Consider the following 26,372-nt stretch of genomic DNA (forward strand, 5'->3'; position numbering starts at 1 on the left):
TGATACACTCACAAAAGTCAAAATAAAGGAATGGATAATCAGGACACATGTTTAACTCAAAATATATTAAGATGCAACACTGTAATGATAGCTTATCGTTTAATAAAAATCAAGGGTCTCCAATGGTGTAATCTGGAAGCCAAACGTGCTGGGACACTACTGGTGGTGGATGGACTAAGGGAGGCACCCTGTGCAGAGCCCTCGGTGAAACCAGGCCTAAATAACCCATAACAAAGTATAATTTGTTTTGATTCATATAAAAAATTACAAAATATTCCCTGCCCCAAATTCTTATGTTACGGAAATGAACCGAAACCCTAGAATGAGGTGATTTCACAAAGGTATGAGACTGGAACATACGGTACGGCTGCCTTTAGGATGCAAGCAGCCTCGGGACGGCGGGCTCCAGGCCCAGGAACTGGTGCTGGTCTGGGGGCAGCTCACCCGGGACGCTCGCTGGGGCCCGGCCGGGTGAGAGCCGCCCCGAGCAGGGGAGCCGCAGCGCCACTCAGTAGCCTCCACCTCTCCGCTCTACCGTGGGCAGGCGGTACTGCTTCAGGTTAGGCTGGATGTCCTTCTGTGTGTCTGTCTGTTAAAGAAAGTGACAGACACTCAGCAGAGGCCGGGATGGGCGTGAGCGCGGCGCCAGGGGAACCAGTGGGACGCCTACCTTCTGGTTTGGGCCAACACACTTCAGGGGTCTCAGCACCGGGAACTTCCGGGTCGCTCCGGGGGCAAACACTGACTGCAGCGCTGGGCTGGAGTACGAGGGCTGCTTGGTCACTCCTGACAGCTTGAGTTTGGGCAGTGCCATCACGTAGGCTGGTCCGTGTCTCCTGGGATGGTCCTCCTCTTGCTTTAGGGGCTGTTTCTAGAACCAAAGCAAAGGTCAGATGAACACACGATGCTCTCCCCTTTGTGGGAATTAGGAAAAGCAGAAAGGGCTCTTTTGTACTACTTTTGCCTCATACAATTTCTTGACCGTGAGGTGTGACAGTATGGTGACTGGACAACACGCACCACGTCCCAGCCCCCCCAGAAGTGCAGTGGCCGCTCCCTGGGCCAGGGCCAGGGCGGACAGCGGGGGAGGCCACGCTGACGCACGTGCAGCTCCAAGGGCCGAGGCCACGGTGACGCTTCCCGCTCAGATTCCCTGAGGTTGGCCAAAGCGGCCTGCAGCCTGCTTCTGTGTGGCCAGTGCGCTAAGAGTGGGTTTCACATCTTCTCATAGTTGGAGACAATTTCACGGCATGTGATTATGAGACTCCAGTTTCAGGGTCCACAGTTTTACTGAAACCCAGCCCCACCATTCGTTTACGTATGGTCCGCGGCGCCACCAGCCAGAAGAGTGGGCAGTCGCGCCAGACGTTAAGGCTGGCACAGCCTGAACCCTCACTCTGGGGCCCTGGCAGACAGCGTGTGCCTCGGCTCTGGCGCGGGGGCGCCCACGGCGGGTGCCAGCAGGAGAAACACTAACAGCTGACCAAGAGGGAGAGGAGGCCCGGCAGGGAGAGCAGTTAGGGGCAAAGTGAGGGAGGCTCAGCCGGGGGGCGGGGGTGGACTTCGTCCCCGGTTGGCGGCCTGCGCAGCTGAAGGGGAGCTGCCGTCATCCGCCCTTGGAGGGAAGGCACGGGGAGAGAGCCAGGTCTCGGGGAGAGACAGGAGACCGGGTTTGATCAAGTCTGCCTTTGGACATTCAGCTGGAGCCGTCAAGCAGGTGTCTGGACACGGGGGTCGGGATTTCTGGAAAGCAGCCCGGCTGCAGGTATACCTGCATCCTCAGCTTCCAGCACAGAGTGACACTCAACAGATGCTGGGCTGAGTGAGAAACGATGGAAGGCCACGGCTACCATGAAGCTCGGTGCCAGCCCACAGCTGTAAAACTGGGGGAGCCGAGCAAAGGGGGGCCCCGCGGCACGTGAGAGAAAGGGGAAGCTATCGCGGGATGCAGCTGTGCTTTCTACACCAGGAAGCGTGCGAGGCCACCCCTGTGCCAGGCGCAGTGCTCCTCTGGGGCCTGCTGCTCTTGCAGGGGCTCAGCGGCCGAGCGGGGGCGGTCACCTGGGCCAGTGTTGGCTTCCCAGTGCCCCGGCTAGGGTCCTCTGCAGGCACAACGTGCTTGGGCACCGGCCTGGCCCTGCGGCTGGGAGGATCCCAGCCCGCCACGCTGTGGACTTTAGCTGGTGGCGCAGAAAGGCCGGGGGCACAGAGGTGCCACCTGGCGCGGCAGCAGGTTGCTCACAGGCACCCTTTCCAGGCAGATGTGGCACCTCCCCAGGTGGCATCTGCGTCAGAGAGACATGGGCCCCTGAGGGCGTCCGGTCCCAGCTCGGACGGCCTGATCGCTCAGTACCTGCTTGCTGCCCTCCTGAGCCGGCTGCCGGTTGTTACTGAGTAGTTCCCGTGCCACCAGACGCTCGGGGCAGAGAGCGGAGGCCTTCCTCCTGGGCCTGGCCGGAGCCTGCTTCTCAGCTGCCCTACAGGACGGAAGGGGCAAGGGGTGCCTCTGCTGAGAACCCGGCCGCCACAGGGCTTGTCGGCCTCCTCTGTCCCCAGTGTGGGCTCGTGCCTGTCGCCCCTCCTCTCATCCAAGGAGCCTTTCTTTTCCTTTCCTGTCTCAGCCTGACAGCCTCTGGGCTCCGGAGCCGTGGGCCCACCCCTGCCCAGTGACTCGAGGTTCGGGTCAGACGTCACCCCCACGTCACACATGCACAAGGGGACAGAGGGGTGGAGTCCGAAGCCCTCAGGGCAGGTACTTCCAATGGCAGGTGTCGCCCAACGCACGCGCCCTGGAACCTCACGGCGAGCGAGCTCAGCCCGCTCCCCCTGCCGTGTGCCACGTGACCCTCCGGGGCTTAACACCACAGCCTTGGCATCAACCGCAAAGCAGCCCCAGACCCTCCGTCCACCCTGCCGTGACGCCACTAATGGCCTCCTTTTGGGGGAAGATAGCAGAAAGGAGCGAGGTGCGGGTTCCCAGAGGGACCGGCACTGTTCCCGGGAACCAGCCACCCATCCGCGTGCCCCACGGGAACCCGGCAGGGCGCCTACCTCTGTTCTCGGAAGTAGGGGTGCCGCAGGGCCTGGTGGGCAGTGATTCTCTCATCGGGATCATAGGCCACCATTGCGTGCAGGAGGGAGAGGCATTGCGGGGACAAACTGGCTGTCAGTAAAGGTATTCCTGATCCCTTTTTAAAAGTAAAATCAAAACTCATAGCTCTCAACCTGTATTAAAAGCCCAATGATAGTAAACGATCATGCCGTCATTTAGAGCACGTGGCCAGTCCAGCATCACGACCCTACGGGGACCTGCACTGAAGGTAACGGCTTACAATCTAAAAAGGGCAGGGGGCAGGGGGGCATAAAGCCATAGAATACAAGATCCTCGTGGAAACTGTGGACTTTGGGTGAGAATGACATGTCAGCACAGGTTTGATGACAGCAGACGTGCCACCGCGGGGCCGGTGCTGGTGGCCGGGAGGCTGTGCACTGCGTGGGGCCAGGCGGTAGATGGGGACCTTTGTACCTTCCGCTCAGCTCTTCTGTGAACCTAACACCGCTCTAAAAAAATTAAGTCTGTTTTTTTAAAAAGGGTGGGAGGTCGTGAAATCTGTTACGCTGTAAGTGTAAGAAAACTTTTTCTTGAGAAGACTCATACCACATTCCCACCAGAAAAGAATGAAATAAAGTCTTAAAAAAGAAAAAGAATCCAGCATGGCTGTCATCTCCTTACCCCCCTCGGGTTCTGGGAGCTGCTGGGTGCTGCCCACGCCCCCGAGTCCCCCCCGAGGGGTCAGCGTGGCCAAGCTGCCGGGTGGCGGCTCCACAGGGTCTGTGCATGCAGCCTGTGCTGGGGAGCCTTTCCCACCCAAAGACCTCTGTGGCCTGAGTGAACATTCCCCGGACAAAACCCGAGTGCCGGGCTCGTGGGAGTGTGAAGAGGCCCCTGGGGGCCACAGAGGCAGGGCGGTCCGCGGTGGTGGGGCGGCCTGGGGGCTGCACTTACCCTTTGAACTTGGTGAGGGTCTTCCCAGCAGGCGTGCCAATGACATCGTGGATCCTCGAGATCTGGTCCAGCTCGTTGGCTCCGGGGCAGAGGGGCTGCAGGCTGGGCGGGCGCGGCCAGGGCTGTGGTCAGGGCAGCAGCCTCCCAGCAGAGGGACCTCCAGCCCCCCCCGCCCATGCTTGGGCCTTCCTCCTCCTACTGTCCCTACGGGTTGGTGTCTTTCTAAGGGACAGGGCCACACTCCCGTATCTGTACAGCAGGTGCCTCTGCCGGCTGAGAGATGAAAGCCCCCAGAGCCTCCTTACAGCCCGGGGAGTTTTGTTGACAAAAATTCAGGCTGGGTCAGGTCGGGCTGTGTAGACAAATGAGGTTCAAGGAGGGTTTTGGTTTTGGAGCATCACGGATTTGGGAATTGTGGGTAAAAGATGTTAGACCCATACACATTACAGGCCACAGAGAAGAGCTTAAAAACATAGCTCTGGGCTTCCCTGGTGGCACAGTGGTTGAGAGTCCGCCTGCCGATGCAGGGGACACGGGTTTGTGCCCCGGTCCGGGAAGATCCCACATGCCGCGGAGCGGCTGGGCCCGTGAGCCATGGCCGCTGAGCCTGCGCGTCCGGAGCCTGTGCTCCACAACGGGAGAGGCCACAACAGTGAGAGGCCCACGTACCACAAAAACAAAAAAACAAAAAAACAAACAAAAAAATAACGTAGCTCTGACGGTAAGATGACTTCTATTCAGGGAAAACGGCAGGAGCTCAGGCCGCAGGGGAGCCGGACAGCTCCGAGGTGGGGCAGGCCGGGCACAGAGTGCAGTCAGCGAGGCTCAGCGTGGGCTGCCCAGCGCCCTGGGTGGATGCGGCCGGCACCAGCGCCTCTGACATCCCTCCAAACTGACTCAGGGATTTCAGCACCAGAGAAAAGGTCATTCGTTCGTGCTTTAGTATCAGTGAAATCACCACTCTCCTTTCCACAAATAACAGTCACTTATCAGTACGAATGATCTAGAATCAGAAGGCATGTCCCGAAGGGCCCGAACGTCTGTTTTTATCAAGAGGTCAGTTGAGCAGGAGGGACTGGACGACCCGGGTCCTGCCTGCGCTGGGCTGTACCATCCTGACGTGCGTCACCCCGAGGTTAAATCCACCCACCCGTCCTGCGTGACCCACTACGAGCAGGTGCCGCCCCTCCCCCTCCCGGGGCTTCTTCCACCTGGTGCCCCCGCCGCCGGTGGACAGGACAGGCCCTCCTCCCTTCCCGGGCCTCTGCCCTGGCCCTGCTGCGCCCAGCGGTAAAGCCCAAAGGCTGGGGGAGGGGAGGACGGTTAGGGCTGGGGCTTCTTGGACTCCATGCAGCTCGCCCTCACGCCCGGGGCCAGAGCACCCCACCCGAGCAACTGCACTCTGAGGGTAGACCGAGGGGCACCGCTCGCACCCCGCCCCCATGGCAGGCCCCGCGAGGTGGCGGTAAGCACGCCTCGACTCCGTTCCTTCATTTGGCTTCATCAGTCCTATCGCTGATGAGGCCAGATGGAGAGGCCCACCGACCCAGGGCCCGGGCGGGCCAGCGGGAAACAAGTAGCTGATCGTGTTCTTTCTGCCATACCCAGAAAGCAAGGAAAAGCGTTTGACACATTTCCTGTCGAGTTCAAAAACCACCACCATACCAGAAGGTCTGTAAACTCTGCACCGTAGAGGGAGGGACTGGCACGAAGCCACGGGACGGCCGAGCCCCGCGTAGACCGGCCCCAGGACCCTGACACAGCCCCCCTAGCCCAGCAGCAGCTGCGACTCTGGAGCCACCTGGCCATCTCGTAGAGCACGCAGCCCGTGCTCCACAGGTCCATCTTGTAGGTGTAGAAGCCATCAGTGAGGAGACACTCTGGGGCCCGGTACCAGCGGGTGGAGATGTATTCCGTGTACGGCTGCTTAGAATAGATACTCCGGCAGGAACCAAAGTCCCCTAATTTCAGGACATCCTGCTGCAAGGGGGTAGAGAAGCAGGGACAAATAACATCTCATCAAGCAGCGGTTGTAATACAAACCATTTCAAATATTTATGCACCAACGGGAAAATTCCTAGTACCTAAACTAGCTTGTAGAACATAAAGTACTGGCTTTATAAGCCCCTGAAATTGCCTCTAGCAGGTGAGGAAGCGGTATTTCTCTTCAGTGGAACACATTTACAAATATTCTGGCTATGTTTAACAGACATTTCAAAATGTTTACAGGTTTTGGAAATTTTTAAGTCGCAGAGTAAGTCTACAAATGAACTATACACCCTGGTCACATGCCCTGTTATGCCTCAAACTCCCCACCGCGTCCAGTGCTTCTGGCAGCTTGGTTCCCATTCGGGGGAGGCTGGGGGCCTGGCCTACACCACATGGGATCCTTGAAGGAAGTCAGACAGCCCAGGGAAACAGGTTTCAAGGCGTTTCTTCCATCTTCTCTACTTCTCACATTCAAGTAATAAAATTCATGCTGTCAATACATTTGAAGCCTCTGGCACCTACAGCTAGAGCAAACATTAAACAGCAGTGCTCTCGGCCAGATTATCAAGAAACCTGCCCTGACAGCCTTTTACCTCTGTTCCCATTCCCCAGTACGTTCAACAAAAATGACAAGGCATATAAAAAGGCAAGAAAAAAGTCTGAAGAGAGAAAGCGACGCATCAAAGCAGACTCAGATATGGCGCAGGTTTTAGAGTTTTAGAATTCCCAGACAGGAAATTTAAAATAACTATGATTAATTTGTTAAGGGCTCTAATGGAAAAAGAAGAAAGCATGCAAGTTCAGATGGGAAACGTAAGCAGAGAAATGGAAACCCTAAGAAAACATCAAAAGGAAACACTAGAAATAAAAAACACTGTAACAGGGACTTGCCCGCTGGCACAGCGGTTAAGAATCCACCTGCCAATGCAGGGGACACGGGTTCAAGCCCTGGTCCAGGAAAATCCCACATGCCGTGGAGCAACTAAGCCCGTGCACCACAACTACTGAGCCCGCGAGCCACAACTACTGAGCCCACGTGTGCCTACAGCCCGGCCTCCGCAACAAGAGAAGCCACCGCAATGAGAAGCCCACGCACCACAACGGAGAGCAACCCCCACTCGCCACAACTGGAAAAAGCCGGCATGCAGCAACAAAGACTCAACGCAGCCAAAAATTTAAAAAATTAAAAACAAACAAAAAACACTGTAACAAAAATTTTAAAAGACTTTGATAGACTTAACACAGCCAAGGAAAGAATCAGTGAGCTTGAAGATATGCCAATAGAAACTTCCCAAACTGAAATGCAAAGCAATAGAGGAACGTCAAAAACAAAACGGAACATCCAAGAACTGTGGGACAATTTCAGAAGGCGTGGCACACACACTACAATGTGGATGAACCTCAAAATAACGATGCTGAATGAAAGCCAGACCAAAAAAGAGTATATGCTATGTAATTCCATTTATAGCACGTTCTAGCTCGTCTTTGCCTGGGGACAAAGGACAGGGGGCAAGGATTACCAAAGGGCAAGAGGAGGCTTTTGGGGGCTTTGGATTTGTTTGTGAAGTTGATTGGGATGATGGATTCATGGGTGTACACATATGTCCAAACTGAGCAAATTGTACACTTTACACAGGCATAGTTTAAGGGCTTTCGAGTGAGACATATCAGAGCTCAAATCCTGCCTCTTACACTTTTATATTTAGAGTGTTTAGAATGATAATTTAAATGGAGTTTATTTTTGTATATAGTATAAGAAGGGTGCCTTTTTCCAGATGTACAGTTATGTTGACGGCATTTATTAAAGTAACCATTTTTTTCCAAACTGGAAGGAAAAAAACAAACATGTTACAACAAACATGGTATCCACTGGGATTGAACACATATCCAGTGAACAGTTTTTATATTCTACTTTCTTCTGATATCAATTTTTCATATAAAAGTTCTTACCTTTATTAATATATTTTCTGGTTTTACACCTCTGTGAAATATTCCATTTCTGCATTCAGTATAAAAGGAAGGACAGAATTAATTGTACCTCATTCATTCGAATTCTTTTATACTATATTCTTAATGAACGGTAATACGTTTTGTTAATTTGAAAGCTGCCAAGTCTCCAAGTGCCTACCTGTGCGTGTGATCAAGGGATTTACACACCTGCTACATACAGTGCAGAATTTTGTTTGCTGGTAATGGGTGTCTTCTCCCTGTGCGATCGAGGAAAAGGCCAAATATGGTTACCAACGATCCATATCCCCTTTTGCGAAACAAACGATGGAATCCATTTTTATTTAGCAATGTGTGAAAATCTGACTTCCTCAGTGAAAAATAACCTGGAGGAGTTCTAGGAAATATGGAGTCTATCTACAAAATATGCCATTTAAAATTCTACATACTGGCATGATGTCATTTAAAATCACAGAGCGCCAGGCCTTCTGACTGCAGTCAGAACAGTGCTGAGCGGATCACCGCAAGGGCAGCTCGGTATGGTGGTCCTAACACAGCCTCGGGTGGGCCTCCAGGGCATCCGCCTTCACGCTGATGATGAGCTCAAATCCAGGGTTTTCCTCGGCTTCCTGGCTACGTGGAGATCTCCGTCTTTAAGGGGACGGATCACGTTTTCTTAACCCAGGAAGACCAACGGCCGCTCTCACTTGCACAGCCACACGTTCTTCTCTCACAGAAGGAAGCAGTCACCGGGCGCCGGCTGACAGCGCCCTGCGGCAGCCTGCAGTCGACACCTTCTCCCCTCCTGCAGCTCTCAGGACGCTCCAAGACTCTTAATACTACGCTCCAGCGTCAGAGCTGCCCTTGCTCTCGAAGGTGTCACATTTTACTTGATTTTAATACAGAGGTATGTGTTTTTAAGTCATTAGGTTTTTTGTTTTTTGTTTTTTGTTTTGCGGTACGCGGGCCTCTCACTGCTGTGGCCTCTCCCATTGCGGAGCACAGGCTCCGGACACGCAGGCTCAGGGGCCATGGCTCACGGGCCCAGCCGCTCCCTGGCATGTGGGATCCTCCCGGACCGGGGCACGAACCCGTGTCCCCTGCATCGGCAGGCGGACTCTCAACCACTGCGCCACCAGGGAAGCCTGGTCATTAGGTTTTAAATCTGCAAAATATCCACTCTCACCTAACAACTCAGAAAGCCACTTTCCCCTCCGTGAGCACATATCCCACTAGACATTTTTCATCCTAAGTTTGCAACTTCTGTCGAAAAATTAATGTATTCTTTTCCTCACATAACAAGACTGTTTATGTTAATAATAGAAAGTAATTTAAATTACAAAGTGTCTAAGTGCAATGAATTTTTTTCCATGGCATACTATAATCTTTTTATTCTGTTCACATAATTTATCATCAGTTTTCCAGAATTTAAATTGAAAGAATTAAAACTAAGACTTTGTCAGCTTCCCCCAACTTGAGGAATTTTATCAACCTATTATCTATATAAAGGTGAAAAGAAAGTAAAATTTCTATTCTCTGTCACACGCGCGAGGCTGGACGAACCTTCGTGAGGTTCGGCCCTCATCGGGCAGGGGGTCTCGCTGCCCACTGACTAGCCCAGCTCTCCAAACCCCCCTCGGCAGACTCCCTCCCAGCACAGGGCTCTCAGGACCCAGGAGCACTTGAGTCCCCTGGGGGCTTGTGAAGATACAGAATGCTCCCCATCCTCACCCCCGGCATTCCTGGTTCTGTAGGTCTGCGGCGGGGCCCCAGAAGCTGCCTTTCCAGCAAGTTCTCAGAATGGGCCGCCAGGCCTGGTCCCTCACCTTGGGAACTGCACCCCATCATATCCTGCTTGTTTATCGAAGGCTCCAGCCACATTCACTTGGGGGCGTTTCTGCACGCGCCCCCCAAGCTCTCCTGCTGCATGTTGTACTCTTGCTGCTCTGTTCCTAGAAGCACCCTTCCCATCCACGTCCACACGTCCACATCTTATAGCATAAAACTGCCATTACAGTCATCTGAACTTGAACACAGAAAAGGTGGACACTTTTAGGAAAAGTCTAATCCATCCAATCTTCATAAGCACCTAGGGAGCTTTTAAAAAGTAGATTCCAAGGCCCAACTTAGACCCAGTGAATCACAAATCCAGGCAGGTGGGCCAGGAATCTGCATTTTCGGCTGCCTTCAGTCCCCAGGGGCGGAGGACTCTTTGGACGCCTGCCCTTCCTTTCCTCCTGGGCCTCCGCTGCTCCACCCATTCACAGCCGTGGGGCAAGGCCACGACTCCCTCCCCTGGCCTCCGTGAGTGCCTGCCTGCACACGGGGGCTCCAGGTGCACAGAGGTGCCCTCATGAGCCATGTGGGCCGCTGGTCTGAACCATCGGAGTCCACACCCTTGACAAGGAGGGGACTGACCGCTGACTTTCGCACTATTTTCCCAAAACAGGACCCTAACTCGCCAGGCCCAGGACTGCATGTGGTTCCCACCAGATTCTTGCTCACAAACATCTTGAAACAAATACATACAGTACAGTTAATAAACCACTCTGAAGTTCCTTGTATGGCCCTTTACTGAATGCCAGCAGACTGCAAACAGTATTTCTCTCTTTTGGCTCTCCCGACCAAATGAATTTTCCCAAGTTAATTTTTACCCAATATTCTCATTAAGAAGGTACTAAAAATTGTCATATACAATACCAGCAATGTAAAAAATCTGAAGTGAACACAGTGATTAACTATGGCATTGGCTGTCCGTCCTAACAGAAGGAAAAGGGTCTCCAGTGTAGCCAGCACTGTAATAGAATATCCAGCACACTGCCTTCTCACAAGAGACCCTGTACCCAGGCCTGCACCTGGCTTTCCTGGTCAGGCTTGGGGTGCATTCTGGGTCCACCATGGCACAGCCAAATGCCCACAGTCTACACTTGGGCCCAGAGGCTATGCCCTGCGGCACCATGTGAGCACATGTTTGCCATCGGTGTTTTCCAAAGGAGAGCCTTGCCTGATGGCACACTGTTCCGAGAGAAGTTACAGGGTAGCAGGCGGGGTGTCAGACTCAGCACGGAGCTGGAGCCATCATCCGCACCCCTCTCTCAACAAGACAGAATTCCACGAGGGGTCCTCCCAGTTCTGCTCTTTGAAGCTGGCTCGTCTCAGGCAAGTGCTCTAAGTTCTTGGAAGTTCAATTGCCTCACCTCTATAACGGAGTTGAGCTCACAGAAATGGGAAGAGCAAATGCAGGAACACAGAGCAAGCACACTATAAACTGTAAAGTCATAATGATGATGGTGGTAATGCCAGCAGTTGACCTTGCCTGAAGGCTACGCAAGCCAGCACTGCTCCACACACCTCACACGTATTATTACTCCTCACAACAACCCTAAGAGTCAGACACTAGGATTATCCCCATTTTATAGACAAGGACTAAGGCTCAAAGAGCCTAACCAGGACCGACCGTCATGAAATGCACACGGCACTGGGCATGCTCTACCCAGTGTGTTGATGTGGGACATCCAAGCTGCGTCAACACAGCCAAACTGGAACAGCCCTTCCCAGAAGCACCAGCATTAAAAGTAACAGGATGGGCTTCCCTGGTGGTGAGCGGTTAAGAATCTGCCTGCCAAGGCAGGGGACACGGGTTTGAGCCCTGGTCCGGGAAGATCCCACATGCCGCGGAGCGACTAAGCCCATGAGCCACAACTACTGAGCCTGCGCGTTGCAACTACTGAAGCCTGCACGCCTAGAGCCCGTGCTCCGCAACAAAAGAAGCCACCGCCATGAGAAGCCCGTGCACTGCAACGAAAAGTAGCCCCACTCACCGCAACTAGAGAAAGCCCGCGTGCAGCAATGAAGACCCAATGCAGCCAAAAATAAATAAATAAAATAAATCTACTAAAAAGAAAGAGAGAAAGGAAATGAATGAGCACTCTGCAATGCAGGGGACTTCATAAGACTACAAACAGAAGGAGGCTCCCTCTCAGAGGGTCACCTGAGCAGGGAGTCCTGCCTCATCCTGAAGCCTAGAGTAGAATGTTGAGCAGCAGCAGAGCCAGGAAAGATGCGAGAAGGGGACAGGCTTGAGGGAGGGCTGAGCCGCCGCCGCCCACTGCGCCCTCCTCATGTCGCCCAGCCGGCCTGAACGCCTCGTGGCTTTGCTCGTGTGCAGCTGAGTTCTGAGCAGACAAGACTGCCAGAAAAACACCTCCCATGAGTACTGTGCGTTTACAGCCCAGTACCGTATATTTAGATGAAACTACTGCACAAATGATTTTGAGAACTAAAACAAATATATGGGAACTACGAGCTCTAAAAGATCTTAGATTAGCTTTGAAATTATTCTACGTACCTCGTATTAGTTCATAAATATTCATGTCCATAAGTTCACATATTAGTGCAAGAGAACCAGATTTTCTGTCACTGAAGAAGAAAGCACGTTTTTAAAATGTTTTTTCTTTCTTGTATTAATCAGAAAAAATAATCAAATATTTAATTCATTTGTAAACACTTCTGATAAACACAAAGCACTCCTACATCAGACAAAGACCAAAGTGTAATGATTGAAACAGCAGAAGTTTTGATTTTTAATCAACATTTTAATTTAAAATTAAAAATAATTTTAAATACTAGTAAAACTCTACTTCAGGCAAAAATTCTAAAAGCCCCCCTCCCCACAAGTTTTAAAGAGAAGTGTCTTGAAAATAGAAAAGTTAACTATCAGCAGAAAGAAGAAATGAGGTTTGAGGAGCTGCAGAAGCAAAACAAAGAAAGTAGGATTTGATTCATGCTCTGTGGCTGCAAATTTAGTTTTAATTTACCTAAATTACTTCCATGCGATGGGGATACATCACAGTGCAGGGAGCAAAACCAAAACTCCAGCCGAGGCAAAAAGGAGGAAGATGAGTCCCACCACACCCCTGCAGTGTCACCCCCGGACCCTGCTCCAGGAGCCTCTGGTGGGGCTGGAAGGGGTCCCCGCTGTCACTCAGGACTGCCAGGAGGCCCATGTGCAACCGTGCACCGAAGTACTTTGCAAAGCACACATAAAGCACCCTCAGCACAGGGAGCGCTGTGACCGTCACACGCAGACTGCGGTCCCTGGACCTGGCCCCAGCCAATGGCTCAGAGCACGCGGGCCAGGACGCCACACAGCCATGACAAGACGTTGCATTTTGAGTTTAGAACTGTTCAGCCTCCTGATTACAATCTCCTGCACTTTAACGGTCAGAGGCTGCGGTTTCTCGGCTGGTTGTACAGGCCGGGCTTCCTGCTGAGGGGCGCCTTCTCAGAGCTCCAGGCCAGGACCCCAGCCCCAGCCCCAGCCCCTGGCAGACAAGCCCCTCCAGACAAGCTGTGCTCTGCCTTCTTGATCGACAGGTAAACCTTACGGAAGCTACTCTATAATTAGAAGAGAAATTAAAAATCCCCTGAAATTATGTCAATTGTAGTAAGAAAGGCTGCATGAGACCACACAGAGATGGCAAGTGGCAGCAATCCCTGAAAGAGGACAACAGGGGCTTTCCCAGTAGGTCACAACTCACACTCGGATGCCCAGGGCCACCACCGTCTACACAGAAGCCCAACTGCTACAGGAGAGGAACCGTTTGAATGCTGTTTGCTTTTATGAGGTGGAGTCACTGAAATGAAGGCCTTTCTACGTTAGGACTCAGATAAAGACACTGGTCCAAATAAGTAAGTGACTTAAGATAAAACAAAAATTATTATTCTCTGAGCTACAAAGCAAATATTTAAAATGCCTACCATGGTTTTCTTTCTTAAAAAGAGATTTAATAATTATCATCACATTTAGATAATGTTTAAAGCCCCAAAGATACTTACAAAACCACTTCGTGCAGCGTAAGAATGTTTGGGTGTGGATTCAGGTGCCTCAGTGCTGTATCTCTCGTAGATTGCTCACTTGCTCAATACTATGGTGTAGGTAAAAATAAATAACTAACTTATAATTCAGGTCAACTTTAAAATCAGGGTTATCAAATCATTATTTATTATCTACAATCACAACAGAAAAACTCACAAATATTTCAAGCAAGTTAATCAGATTTTATTTCTCCCATTAGCAGCTGATCTTAAGTATATCTTGTTTCTACATTATCTTATAAAAATCAAGGTTCTTATAGCTTTGGACATATATTCAAACTTTTCCCATCTAAGTTCCTGAAAGAATACCTTGGTAGTTTCTCTTACAATTAATAAATATAGAAACAGATACTAAAATTTCCTATTAATCAGTTTATAGGAACTAACTGAGCAATGTAAATGCCATCTGAAAATAAACGTTTCACATTCAGACCCAGTCTTTTTTTTTGAGATAAATATTTTAATTCAATATTTTTTAAATTATTTTTTAACATCTTTATTGGAGTATAATTGCTTTACAATGTTGTGTTAGTTTCTGCTGTATAACAAAGTGAATCAGCTATACATACACATATATCCCCATATCTCCTCCCTCTTGCCTCTCCCTCCCAGCAACTGACAAAGCAATCATTTGTCAGTTGCTTTGTTTGCAAATATTTTCTCCCATTCTGAGGGTTGTCTTTTCGCCTTGTTTACGGTTTCCTGTGCAAAAAGCTGTGCAAAAGCTTTTAAGTTTCATTAGGTCCCATTTGTTTATTTTTGTTTTTATTTCCATTTCTCTAGGAGGTGGCAGACCCAGTCTTCTTTCTTATCTTTAATGAAGGCTGTACATTTTTTGTCAATGTCATTCACCTGGGGAGAGGTGTTCTCTTGGCAGGTGTGTCTTACTGCGGGCTTTTCTTTATGAAGACTGCTCTGCCTGCCACCATGTTCACATCCCAAATTACAATACAAGTAATAGAGGCTGATGGCCTAAGGCTGGCTGTCACCACCCTCCAGACTGACTCTTACAAGAGACCCCCTTCCCCACAGCTGGGCCCATGGGGTCACACCCAGTCGAATGACTCCATCAACCAGAGACTTAGTTCCCTGACCAGGGATCGAACCCGGGCCCACAGCAATGAAAGCGCCGAGTCCTAACCACTGGACCTCTGGGGAATTCTTAGAAAGTAAGTTTTTCTAACCAATCGAATCTGTAGGAAGAAAGTCCTCAAGGTAAAGGGGGAAAAGAAGTGGTTTTATTCCTATTAGATAAAATAGATTTCACAATAAGGATTGTTACCAGGTATGATTTCATGATGATATAAAGGGTCAGTACATCAGGAAGACATGACAATTATCAATGTGTATTTCTAAATAACAGAGGTTCAATGTACATGATGTAAAAACTGACAGAACTAAAATAAGACAGTTGGAGATTTCAACGCTCCCCTCTACCATAACTGGCAGAGTAATCATTCAAAACCTCAGTAAAGATACAGAAGATCCTAACAGCATTATTAACCACCTTGACCTAACTGACATTTATATAACAGTATATTCAACACCTACAGATAAAATATGTTTTTCAAGTATATATGGAACACTCACTCAGAGGAACAAGATGCTGGACCAAAAGATAAATCTCAATAAATTTCAAAATGCTGAAGACTTATGGAACATGTTCTCTGACCACAATGGAATTAAATTAGAAATCACTAACAGTAAGCAATCTAGAAAATTCCTAAATATTTGCAAATTACATAACACACTTGTAAATAACCCATGGGTAAAGAAGAAATCACAAGGGAAATTAGAAAACATTTCCAAGCAAGGAATAAAGAAAGCACTTTTCAAAATGTATAGGAGGCAGGTAAAACAACGCTTAGAAGAATACTTATGGCTTTAAATGCTTATGTTAGAAAGGAAGAAATGGTTAAAATCAATGGTCTAAGTTTTTGCCTTAAGAAGGTAGAATAAGGGGGCTTCCCTGGTGGCACAGTGGTTGGGAGTCTGCCTGCCGATGCAGGGGACACGGGTTCGTGCCCCAGTCCGGGAAGATCCCACATGCCGCGGAGCGGCTGGGCCCGTGAGCCATGGCCACTGAGCCTGCGCGTCCGGAGCCTGTGATCTGCAACAGGAGAGGCCACAGCAGTGAGAGGCCCGCGTACCGCAAAAAAAAAAAAAAGAAGGTAGAATAAGAAGAGCAAATTAAATCCAAAGTAGGTTGAAGAAAAGCAATAATAGGGCTTCCCTGGCAGTGCAGTGGTTGGGAATCTGCCTGCCAATGCAGGGGACACGGGTTGGAGCCCTGGTCCAGGAAGATCCCACGTGCCGCAAAGCAACCTGTGCACCACAACTACTGAGTCTGCGCTCTAGAGCCCGCAAGCCACAGCTACTGGAGCCCACATGCCACAACTACCGAAGCCCATGCGCCTAGAGCCCGTGCTGCACGACAAGAGAAGCCACGGCAATGAGAAGCCCGCCCACCGCAACGATGAGTAGCCCCCGCTCGCCGCAACTAGAGAAAGCCTGCACATAGCAATGAAGACCCAACGCAGCCAAAAAATAAAGAAAGAAAAAAAGAAATTTATTAAAAAAAAAACAAACAAGAAAAACAACTTGGTCATGTTGCGGACCTTACACAAGTAACTAACTTCATTATCTCCAAACTAAGACTTTGAGCCACTGAGGAAAATGGTCCTCAGGAGCTGAAAGCACGCCTCCTGACAGTACTAATGAACTGGTTTATTATACCTTACCTGGACTTCATACGAGCAAAGATTACTGCAAAAGCCATCAATTTCTGGGAGGAGGTGGGGTTAGAGGCTCCAAAACCAAGCTCCGCCGGCCTATGTGACTCAGCATGCTTTTCCCGTTACTGACTCTCGTTTCTCACATCACCCACACAGCGGCACAAGGTGACTGTGAGGGTTCAGTTAGGCAACGATTAGCAGAGCAGAAATGGATTTTTAAAGGAACCTAAAATTATTCTTCAAGTGAATACGATTAAACTGTTTTATAATGATGATAGATACTCTGGAACTCTAAAAGCTAGAGATATTATTTTCACAGTTGAAAAATAAAACCAAAGAACAGCATAAAACTTGCGGATCAAGGATCAGTGACACTGGACCATCCAATAAATTATTAGCAATAATATTCCTAGAAGTGACACCAAAAGCAGTTGTCTTTCTTCTAGAAACTATAAAGTCATTTCTTCCTGTAAATCAGAAATAATAGGGGGCTTCCCTGGTGGCTCAGTGGTTGGGAGTCCGCCTGCCGATGCAGGGGACATGGGTTCGTGCCCCGGTCCGGGAGGATCCCACATGCCGCGGAGCGGCTGGGCCCATGAGCCATGGCCGCTGAGCCTGCACGTCTGGAGCCTGTGCTCCACAACGGGAGAGGCCACAGCAGTGAGAGGTCCGCGTACCGCAAAAAAAAAGAAATAATAGCAATACCCTTTTCAACGTTAGAAGCTATGTGCAATATGACTCATTCCAGATCCTCTAGGGTCATTTTCTGTTTGTTTTCATTTTTTTTATATAAGTTTATTTATTTATTTATTTATTTATGGCTGTGTTGGGTCTTCATTGCTGCGTGCGGGCTTTCTCTAGTTGCGGCGAGTGGGGCTACTCTTTGTTGCGGTTCGCGGGCTTGTCATTGTGGTGGCTTCTCTTGTTGCGGAGCACGGGCTCTAGGCGCGCAGGCTCAGTAGTTGTGGTTCACGGGCTCAAGAGTGCAGGCTCAGTAGTTGTGGCGTGCGGGCTCAGTAGTTGTGGCGCACGGGCTTAGTTGCTCCGCGGCATGTGGGATCTTCCCAGACCAGGACTCGAGCCCGTGTCCCCTGAATTAGCAGGCAGATTCTTAACCACTGTGCCACCAGGGAAGTCCTCTTTTGATTTGTTTTTTCCTTTAATTTTGAAATTTTAGACTAACAGAAGAGTTGCAACGTAGTAAAGGAAGTCCCCTTCACCTGGCTTCCCCTAATGTTAACATCTTACATAACATTTATCAAAACTAAAAATTAACATTGGTACAAATCTATTAACTACACTAGACACTTTATTTGGATTTCCCCGTTTCTTCCACTAATGTCTTTTTCTCTTTAGGATCCAGGAGACCACACTGCAATTAAGATGTCATGTCCCCTCAGTCACCTCCACTCTGTGACAGCTCCACAGTCTGTCTTTGTTTTTTGTTATCTTCACAGTTTTGAGGAGTACTGGGCAGGTATTTTGTAGAATGTCCCTCAATTTGGTCTCTTCTGATGTATACTCATAATTCAACCGAGATTATGGATCTTTGGAAAGAACACCATGGAGGTGACATGCTCTTCTAATGCCACTTTATCAGAAGGTACATGATATCAATATGTCTTATTACTGATGATGTTAATCTTAATCATTTAGTTAAGCTGGTATCTACCAGTCTCTCACTGTAAAGTTACTATCTTTCCCTTTCTATTTTCTATTCTTTATCAGCAAGTCAGCAAGTCCAGCCCACAGTCAAACGGAAGGAAATTAAGCCCCACCTCCTGGAGGAAGGAGTATCAAACAATTTGTGGATATAAGTTAAAACCACCACAGTAATTAATAAATATTTGGGAGGAGATCACTCGAGGCTGTGCAGAAATTCTTTTCTATTTATTTATTTAAACTTTTTTTGGCCACACCACAGGGCATGCAGGTTCTCAGCTCCCTGACCAGGGAGCTAACCCGTGGCCCGTGCAGTGGAAGCTCGGAGTCTTAACCACCGGACCACCAGGGAAGTCCCAGAAATTCTGTTCTCTTTAAAGTTTCACCTTACTAATTTTAGCATTCATCAGTTTATCTTGCCTGCAGAAATTATTACTATGTATTCTAATGATGATTTTCCATTTCCCTCATTCCTCTGTATTTATGAATTAGAATTCTTCTATAAGGAAGAATTTTCCCCTCGTCCCAATTTGTTTATTCGGCCATTTATTTACATCAGTATGCACTCATGGTTATTTGAATGAAGAGGGAGAGAGAGAGGTGCACACATGGGTTGGTATACATACACACTAGCTCTGTCTGCTCAGAGGACCCAGACATGCTGACATTCCAGGAGCAATGAGCATACCTGGTGCCAAGGTCTGATTTTCTAAATACCTTTCTCCGATAAAAGGGACCAAAACTCCTTTGAGAAATGGAAGATTCTAGGGGCAGGGAAAATACAAGATGAGCTTAGAGAATCTGGTAGTACCAAAAAGTAAAGAAGTGTTAAAAAAAAAAAAAAAGAAAATGATGGGTGATACCAAAGGAACATAGGAGCCAACTTGAAAGTGCTCCCCACGGCCACAGCGGGCTCAATTTTAGCTGGAACAATTATCAAATAATGATAGCACTGGATTATAATCGCCTATAGTTTTGGACATATGCATCAAAAGCAAATGAGAACTCACAAGAGAAAACCCAAAATCCAGTTCTCCGTGGGTTTAGATTACGCAGGCTAGCAGACACCTATCAGAACTAAGCTGGAGACTCTGTCACTGATTCTGGACATCAAAGGGCCACAGACCACCACCAACTCAAAGTGCATTTCCTTTTAAGTAAAGGAAATATGTGACAATGGCTGACAATAACTCCCCCCCACACACACACACAAACTTTGAAAAAAAAAGTAAAGTATCACGATTCAGTGGTATTTTATTTTAAAATATCTTTACTTATTATAGGATTTTAAAAGAAAAATGTGTTCTAATCAACCACTTTTAAAGTTAAGACAATGAACTGTTTCTGAAATATGACAAACAATCACACGTCCTGTAATGCAAGCCACCATCTACTGAGTGTCTATCACGCACCCCGCGTCGCCAGCTCCTGTCTCCTCACTGCCTTGGTCAGTCCTCCAGTGCCTCACGACAGGAAGCCAAGGCTCGGGAGGACGAGGCACTTCCAGCATCGGGGACCTGATGGATCCCGGACATGCTTCACTGCTAGGAAACCACGTCCCTCAGGTAACTCCACATTCTCCCCAGGGACTGAGGTTACCTGAAGGTACTTTTCCAGATAAACGGAGTGTTTCCGCCTCCCCAGGGGATTGCCCTCAAAGCATTCTAATTTTCTTCCATGGGAACATTTCTAAAATGTTACAGATCTCTCTACCTTCCCGAAGGCACATCGGTGACCCAGTGTGACCTCTCCTTGAGGGCTGGCTCAACAGAGCAAATTCGACTGTGCATCGTTCTGACACAGCAACAATCCCGGGAGCACCTAAAGTCTGCAGGTTGTTTGTCCGGTCCACTTTTGTATTTATCTCTTCACTAAAATAGCACCTGGCAAGTCCTGCTGTCTGCAAGTACATCTACCCCTGAGCCCGACAGCAGGAGGGACAGGGATCCGGGCCTCTCCGACGGCACAGATGCGTCACACCTGCCGCTCAAAGCCCCGTCTCGGTTCTGCTGGGTTTGTGGCGCATTTCTCCAAGGCGGCTGATTCAGGCAGAGTCTGCTCTTTGCATACGGGATCATCAGAACGCGGTGCATCAAATTCTTTACCACGAGTAGTTTAAAGGTAAAGATGGGGCTTCCCTGGTGGCGCACTGGTTGAGAGTCCGCCTGCCGATGCAGGGGACACGGGTTTGAGCCCTGGTCTGGGAAGATCCCACATGCCGCGGAGCGGCTGGGCCCATGAGCCATGGCCGCTGGGCATACGCATCCGGAGCCTGTGCTCTGCAATGGGAGAGGCCACAACAGGGAGAGGCCCAGGTACCACAAAAAAAAGAACCTTTTTCTTTTGAAAAAGGTAAAGATGGAATGTGGGGGGCAGGGGAGGATAAAGAAATGCAAAGAATTCAGAATACACAGAGGAAGTCCTGATAGAAGAGAGGAAAAGCAGAAGCCCCAGTGACTTCAGAGTCTTGGCAGTGGTAGGTAAACACCATATGCTTTGGCCTGGCTCTGCCCACCTAGTGACCTAGAGTGACAACTCTCTAGTAACTTCCCATCACTAACCACCTTTCCTCACGTGATTATGCCTACCCTCTGGGGATGTCACGAGGACGACATTACTGTTCTCCGTACTCCCTGACACGGTTAACTGGCCTGTACTCCTTCCTGATCTGAAAAACTACCTTTCATACTAAGAGTCTGAAATCAAGGTCTATACCCCCAAACACTTCGGAAGGCTCTACATCAATGTAGGGCAATTACTGTGGTTTTTTAAAACTTTGCTTTAGATATTTAGAGGCTTCAATTCCTTTGAGATTAAAAAAAAAAAAAATTGAAACCAGAGTTTCAAACCCTTTTATTGAAAAGTTTAACAGTTGCAGTAAAGCCATCATTTACTTCATTATTCTGACAGAGTTTCCTAAACACATCTGGTCTTTGACTCCTTAGTGTGACACAGGTTAAGAAGCTGCATGCTCAGGCACTTTAGGAGGCTGCTCTGTGGGAGAGGCCACAGCAGTCTCAAAGGGGCTAATCTAGAACCGGAGAGTTGCCCTCTCCACAAACTGCGACTGACCACTCCCAGGGAATACATTTCTCTAATCCTATCTGAAACTTATTTTTCAATATATTCAAGAGTAACTGATTTACAACTAATTAAATCACAAGGACCTCTAATATTTTTTTTTTAAAGCTTATTTTTTTTATTTTTTATTTTATTTTATTTTTGCGGTATGCGGGTCTCCCACTGCTGCGGCCTCTCCCGTTGCGGAGCACAGGCTCCGGACGTGCAGGCTCAGCGGCCATGGCCCACGGGCCCAGCCGCTCCGCGGCACGTGGGATCTTCCCGGACCGGGGCACGAACCCGCGTCCCCTGCACCGGCAGGCGGACTCCCAACCACCGCGCCACCAGGGAAGCCCTCTAATATTTTTTTTTTTTAACTTTTTTTTTTTTTTTTTGACCGCATGGCATGTGGGATCCTACTTCCCCGATCAGGGATCGAACCCGCACCCCCTGCACTGGAAGCGCAGAGTCCTAACCACTGGGCTACCAGGGAAGTCCCCGGACCTCCAATATCTTAAATCTAAGGTTTCAATTATAAAAATCCAACCTACACACAACTCTTAGGAACATAAAGACTGTTTAAAGGGAGGCATACTTCTACCACTTAAATTCTTTGTGACCATCAATCACTGATATTGTAGTAAACTTGGACATGAACAAACTCCAGTACGATAATATAAAATTAGCCTATAATCCTCACTGCCCAAAGAACTCTGATATGACATGTTATCACATGAATACAATTTTCCCATTAAGTTGCTCTCATCGATTTAAACCTGTGTCTGCAGATGTAGAGAACAAACGTATGGACACCAAGGGGAGAAAGTGGCAGGGGTAGTGGTGGTGGGGGGGGTATGAACTGGGAGATTGGGATTGACACGTATACACTATTATGTATAAAATGGATAACTAATAAGAACATGCTGTATAAAAAAATAAATAAAATTCTAAAATTCAAAAAAAACGAAAACCAAAACCTGTGTCTGTATTTAGTCTCAAATAGGTCTCACGTTGCCTACCTTTCAAAGTGCTGTTTCATTTGTTTACATGCATAATAGTTTCCATCTCTCAGGTTCTGCATCTTCACAACTTCAGAAAACGTTCCCTCTCCTATTTTGCCAATTGCTTTATAGTTTATAAATGAAAACAATTATAAAAATAAAAGTTTACTTATGCATCTGTTTTGTACTCACTTCCAGATAGCAGACGTCTTTATCTGTAAAATAATCCAACGGCAATGTATTGAGGATACTTCGCCTATGTTTTCTAAGGTTCAGTGTTCCCCTCATTTCAAGAGAAACTGGGTTGTATGTTGGCAACATGCAGTCTCTGCTCTCCCTCGTGCAGCGGGGAACCACATGACCTGAATCCTGAGCAGTGAGGAAAGGCTCAGCTCCCCTACGAGACGCTCGCAGACCAAGCATCCACTGAGCCCAGGGAAAGTGGCGGGAGGAGTCAGAATGACAGTGCGTTGAACACTACTGACCGCCTGGGCAAGAGATCAAAGGACAAAAGGGAGCTCAGGAGAGAACAGCTACTTTCCAAGCAGAAATGGAAGCAATGAGAGAAGCCCAGAAAGCAAAAGTCTCTTTGGGTTGGAAGAGCTTCCGCAGCCCAAATAATAGGAGGATAAAACCAAAAAAATCTTGACAGAAAGCAGCTGTGAGACTTGACAGACAAACAACCTAGTCAGCCAAGGTTGCACCAACGTCACGGGAAGGCAGCCACTCCCCACCCAACCCAGGCTCTTGCCTCAGAGAGGAAGGAGGCTCCTGCATATTGAGACAGAGAAGCAAAGCAGCAAGGCCCCAAAGAAATAAGACAGGCTTGAGAAGAATGTTTAGAAAAGAACCTTGAGTGTGGAACTGACCAGAAGCAAACAGATCAGAAACCTATTAAACAAACTTGGACCAAAAGGAGCACATCACCTTTGGGTCCCAAACCGACATCAACACAGAGCAGGCTTTTAAAACTGTCCCCGCTCCAAAGGAGGGCCTCCGCTTCAACACCTCTTTTAGACAACACCTCTTTTAGACAGAGCACATTTTTAACACCTTGTGTGAATTCTGATTTGAACAAACCAACAGAAAAAAGGCACAACTTTTTTTAGAATAATGTTTTTTAGAAATGATATGTTTAAAGATTTTAAAAGTCCTTATCTGTTAGCAAGAAGTACTAAACTGTTTGGGGATGAAATGATACTATGTTTAGATTTGCTTTAAAAGCCTATACATTCCCATTCACTTCTGCCGGAAGTATAAACTGGTATAGTCATTTTGGAGGGCAATTTGACAATATCTATTAAATATTTTAGATGTGTATATCCTTTGACCCAGCAATTCCAATTCTACAACTTATCCCGCAAAACATACTTGCTCAAGTATATGTGAGATGAGAACGTTAGCGTAACATTACTTAATAGGGAAAAACTAATGCCCCCAAACAGAAAACTGTATAAATTAAATACAGTTTCTCTATATAATGGGATGTATTGAATATATTTGAAAGAATGACACAGATACACAGATCCTTAAAACTAATGTCCTTAAAGGCAATACACATACACACACACACACCACAGTTTGTGGCTGCTCTGAGGGATAAGGTTGCAGGTATTCCACTATCTAAGTCAGGTATATTCCATAAGGAAAGTACTATTTTATTTAAAAAACAACAATAAAAAATAAAGACTCCAGGAGAAAAAAGTGATGGGGGTAAAAATGACAAAATGTTGATCACTGTTGAAACTAGGTAACAGATACACAAGAGCATTCACTCTACTAATTTCTCTACTTCTGGCATGCTTAAAAGTTCCATGATGAAAAGTTAAAATGAAAGGGCAAAACCTCCTCCAGGATCCTCCCTGTCCATGCCCCGTCGTGACTAGCCAGAATAGAAATGACCTCCAGGAGACCCTAGGAGCCATGACATAAAGATGGTGGAAAAGCCACCAGGAGAGACTCTCAACCGGGAATACCCACGTAGGACATTCACACGAACAAGAGAAATGCCGTTCTAGTACAAAGGCCATGAGAACTGGGGCTTTAACCATTACAGCACCTAGTAAGCATCACCCTAACATTCTAATATATAAATAAATATCATAATTTATAAAACAAATAGAACAATAGACTTCTCAGAATTTGTATTTGCAAGATTTCACACGTTTATATTTGTCTGAGATTTTATCCCACTTGTAAGTTACTATCTTAGCCTGCCACTGTTTCATGGATGCTGGCAGAAGACACAGCCTCTTGGGTCAGAGACAAAGGACTTCATTTCTCATGGTACAGCAAGGCATATGAGCATCAGCATATTAACATTGGTCTCCCTTGCCCCGAAGTCCCACAGGGGTGACAGGATGGGCCCAGGTGACACCTGCACATGGAGTGGATTGCTTTACAGGAGAGGAATCTAGGGCCAATGGCCCAGCACTTTTCCAACAAGCAGTAAACAAGATGAATAACCCTTGCCATCTGGCACACTCAGCAAGAACTTGCAGGGAAGCTCAGGGCCTGAGGCAAATTGTCTTCCCAATGGTTCATTACAGTTTAATACCTACATTAACCAGTTTTGCTGATACAGGGTACTTGGTATGGGATTACTCTTATAAAAATTCATATATAGGTAATATTGATTTTAATGCTGCTTTTTTTTTCCTTCTTTTTTTGGCTGTGTTGGGTCTTCGTTGCTCCGTGCAGGCTTTCTCTAGATGCGGCGAGTGGGGGCTACTCTTTGTTGCAGCGCGCGTGCTTCTCATTGCAGTGGCTTCTCTCGTTGCAGAGCACGGGCTCTAGAGCGCAGGCTCAGTAGTTGTGGCGCACGGGCTTAGTTGCTCTGCGGCATGTGGGATCTTCCCGGACCAGGGCTCGAACCCGTGTCCCCTGAATTGGCAGGCAGATTCTTAACCACTGAGCCAGCAGGGAAGTCCCTAATGCCGCCTTTTTTTTTTTAGCAGATATTCATTTTTAATTATTATTTTATTTATGGCTGTGTTGGGTCTTCATTTCTGTGCAAGGGCTTTCTCTAGTTGCGGCGAGCGGGGGCCACTCTTCATCGCGGTGCACAGGCCTCTCACTATCGTGGCCTCTCTTGTTGCAGGCTCCAGATGCACAGGCTCAGTAGTTGTGGCCCACGGGCCCAGTCGCTCCACGGCATGTGGGATCTTCCCAGACTAGGGCTCGAACCCATGTCCCCTGCATCAGCAGGCAGACTCTCAACCACTGCGCCACCAGGGAAGTCCCCTAATGCCGCTTTTTAATCTTACTAAAAAATAACAATTTCAGTGTACATTTTCATATATACTAGCTTCAGGCTGTGCAAAATAAGAAAATCCTATTTGTAATCACATATTTGTAGAAATTGGAAAAACTACTTTTCCCCCCAAAAAAGCATCTAACCATGTTATTACCATTCAAAATACTGTATACCACTACCAGTGTGTAGTAACTGTCACAGGAAGAAAGAAGAACCTGTAACTGCTGTGCATATGGTAGATGCCCAACAACTCCTGAAGAGAAGGGTTGAAGAAAATAATTCTGAAAGCTTTACACAGGGCTTCCCTTCTTACCCTTTAAGAAAACTGAAATCGTATCAAGTATCTTTTCTGACCACAACGCTATGAGACTAGATATCACTTACAGACAAAAAAACTGTAAAAAATACAAACACATGGAGGCTAAACAATATGGTACTAAATAATCAAGAGATCACTGAGGAAATCAAAAAATACCTAGAAACAAATGACAATGAAACTACAACGACCCAAAACCTATGGGATGCAGCAAAAGCAGTTCTAAGAGGGAAGTTTATAGCAATACAATCCGACCTCAAGAAACAAGAAAAATCTCAAATAAACAACACCTAAAGCACCTAAAGCAATTAGAGAAAGCAGACCAAAAATACCCAAGGTCAGCAGAAGGAAAGAAATCATACAGATCAGCTCAGAAATAAATGAAAAGGAAATGAAGGAAAACAGCAAAGATCAATAAACTAAAAGCTGGTTCTTTGAGAAGACAAACAAAATTGATAAACCACTAGCCAGACTCATCAAGAAAAAAAGGGAGAAGACTCAAGTCAACAGAATTAGAAATGAA

General features: G+C 47.8%; 1 protein-coding gene across 1 annotated transcript; it reads right to left on the bottom strand.

The window, feature by feature from the left end:
- Positions 1–82: 82 nt before the first annotated feature.
- On the bottom strand, positions 83–22,547 carry MOK (MOK protein kinase). The gene is given in 12 exon segments (XM_082618986.1): positions 83–589; positions 671–871; positions 2,354–2,477; positions 3,052–3,225; positions 4,007–4,108; positions 5,808–5,986; positions 7,946–7,994; positions 8,124–8,155; positions 8,159–8,202; positions 12,291–12,361; positions 13,781–13,869; positions 22,296–22,547. Coding segments are annotated over 10 exon segments (1,017 nt in total). The 5' UTR covers positions 12,322–12,361; positions 13,781–13,869; positions 22,296–22,547; the 3' UTR covers positions 83–508.
- Positions 22,548–26,372: the final 3,825 nt, after the last annotated feature.

The sequence above is a fragment of the Mesoplodon mirus genome, assembly GCF_964341445.2.
Source record: "Mesoplodon mirus genome assembly, chromosome: 4".
Taxonomy (NCBI): Eukaryota; Metazoa; Chordata; class Mammalia; order Artiodactyla; family Ziphiidae; genus Mesoplodon; species Mesoplodon mirus.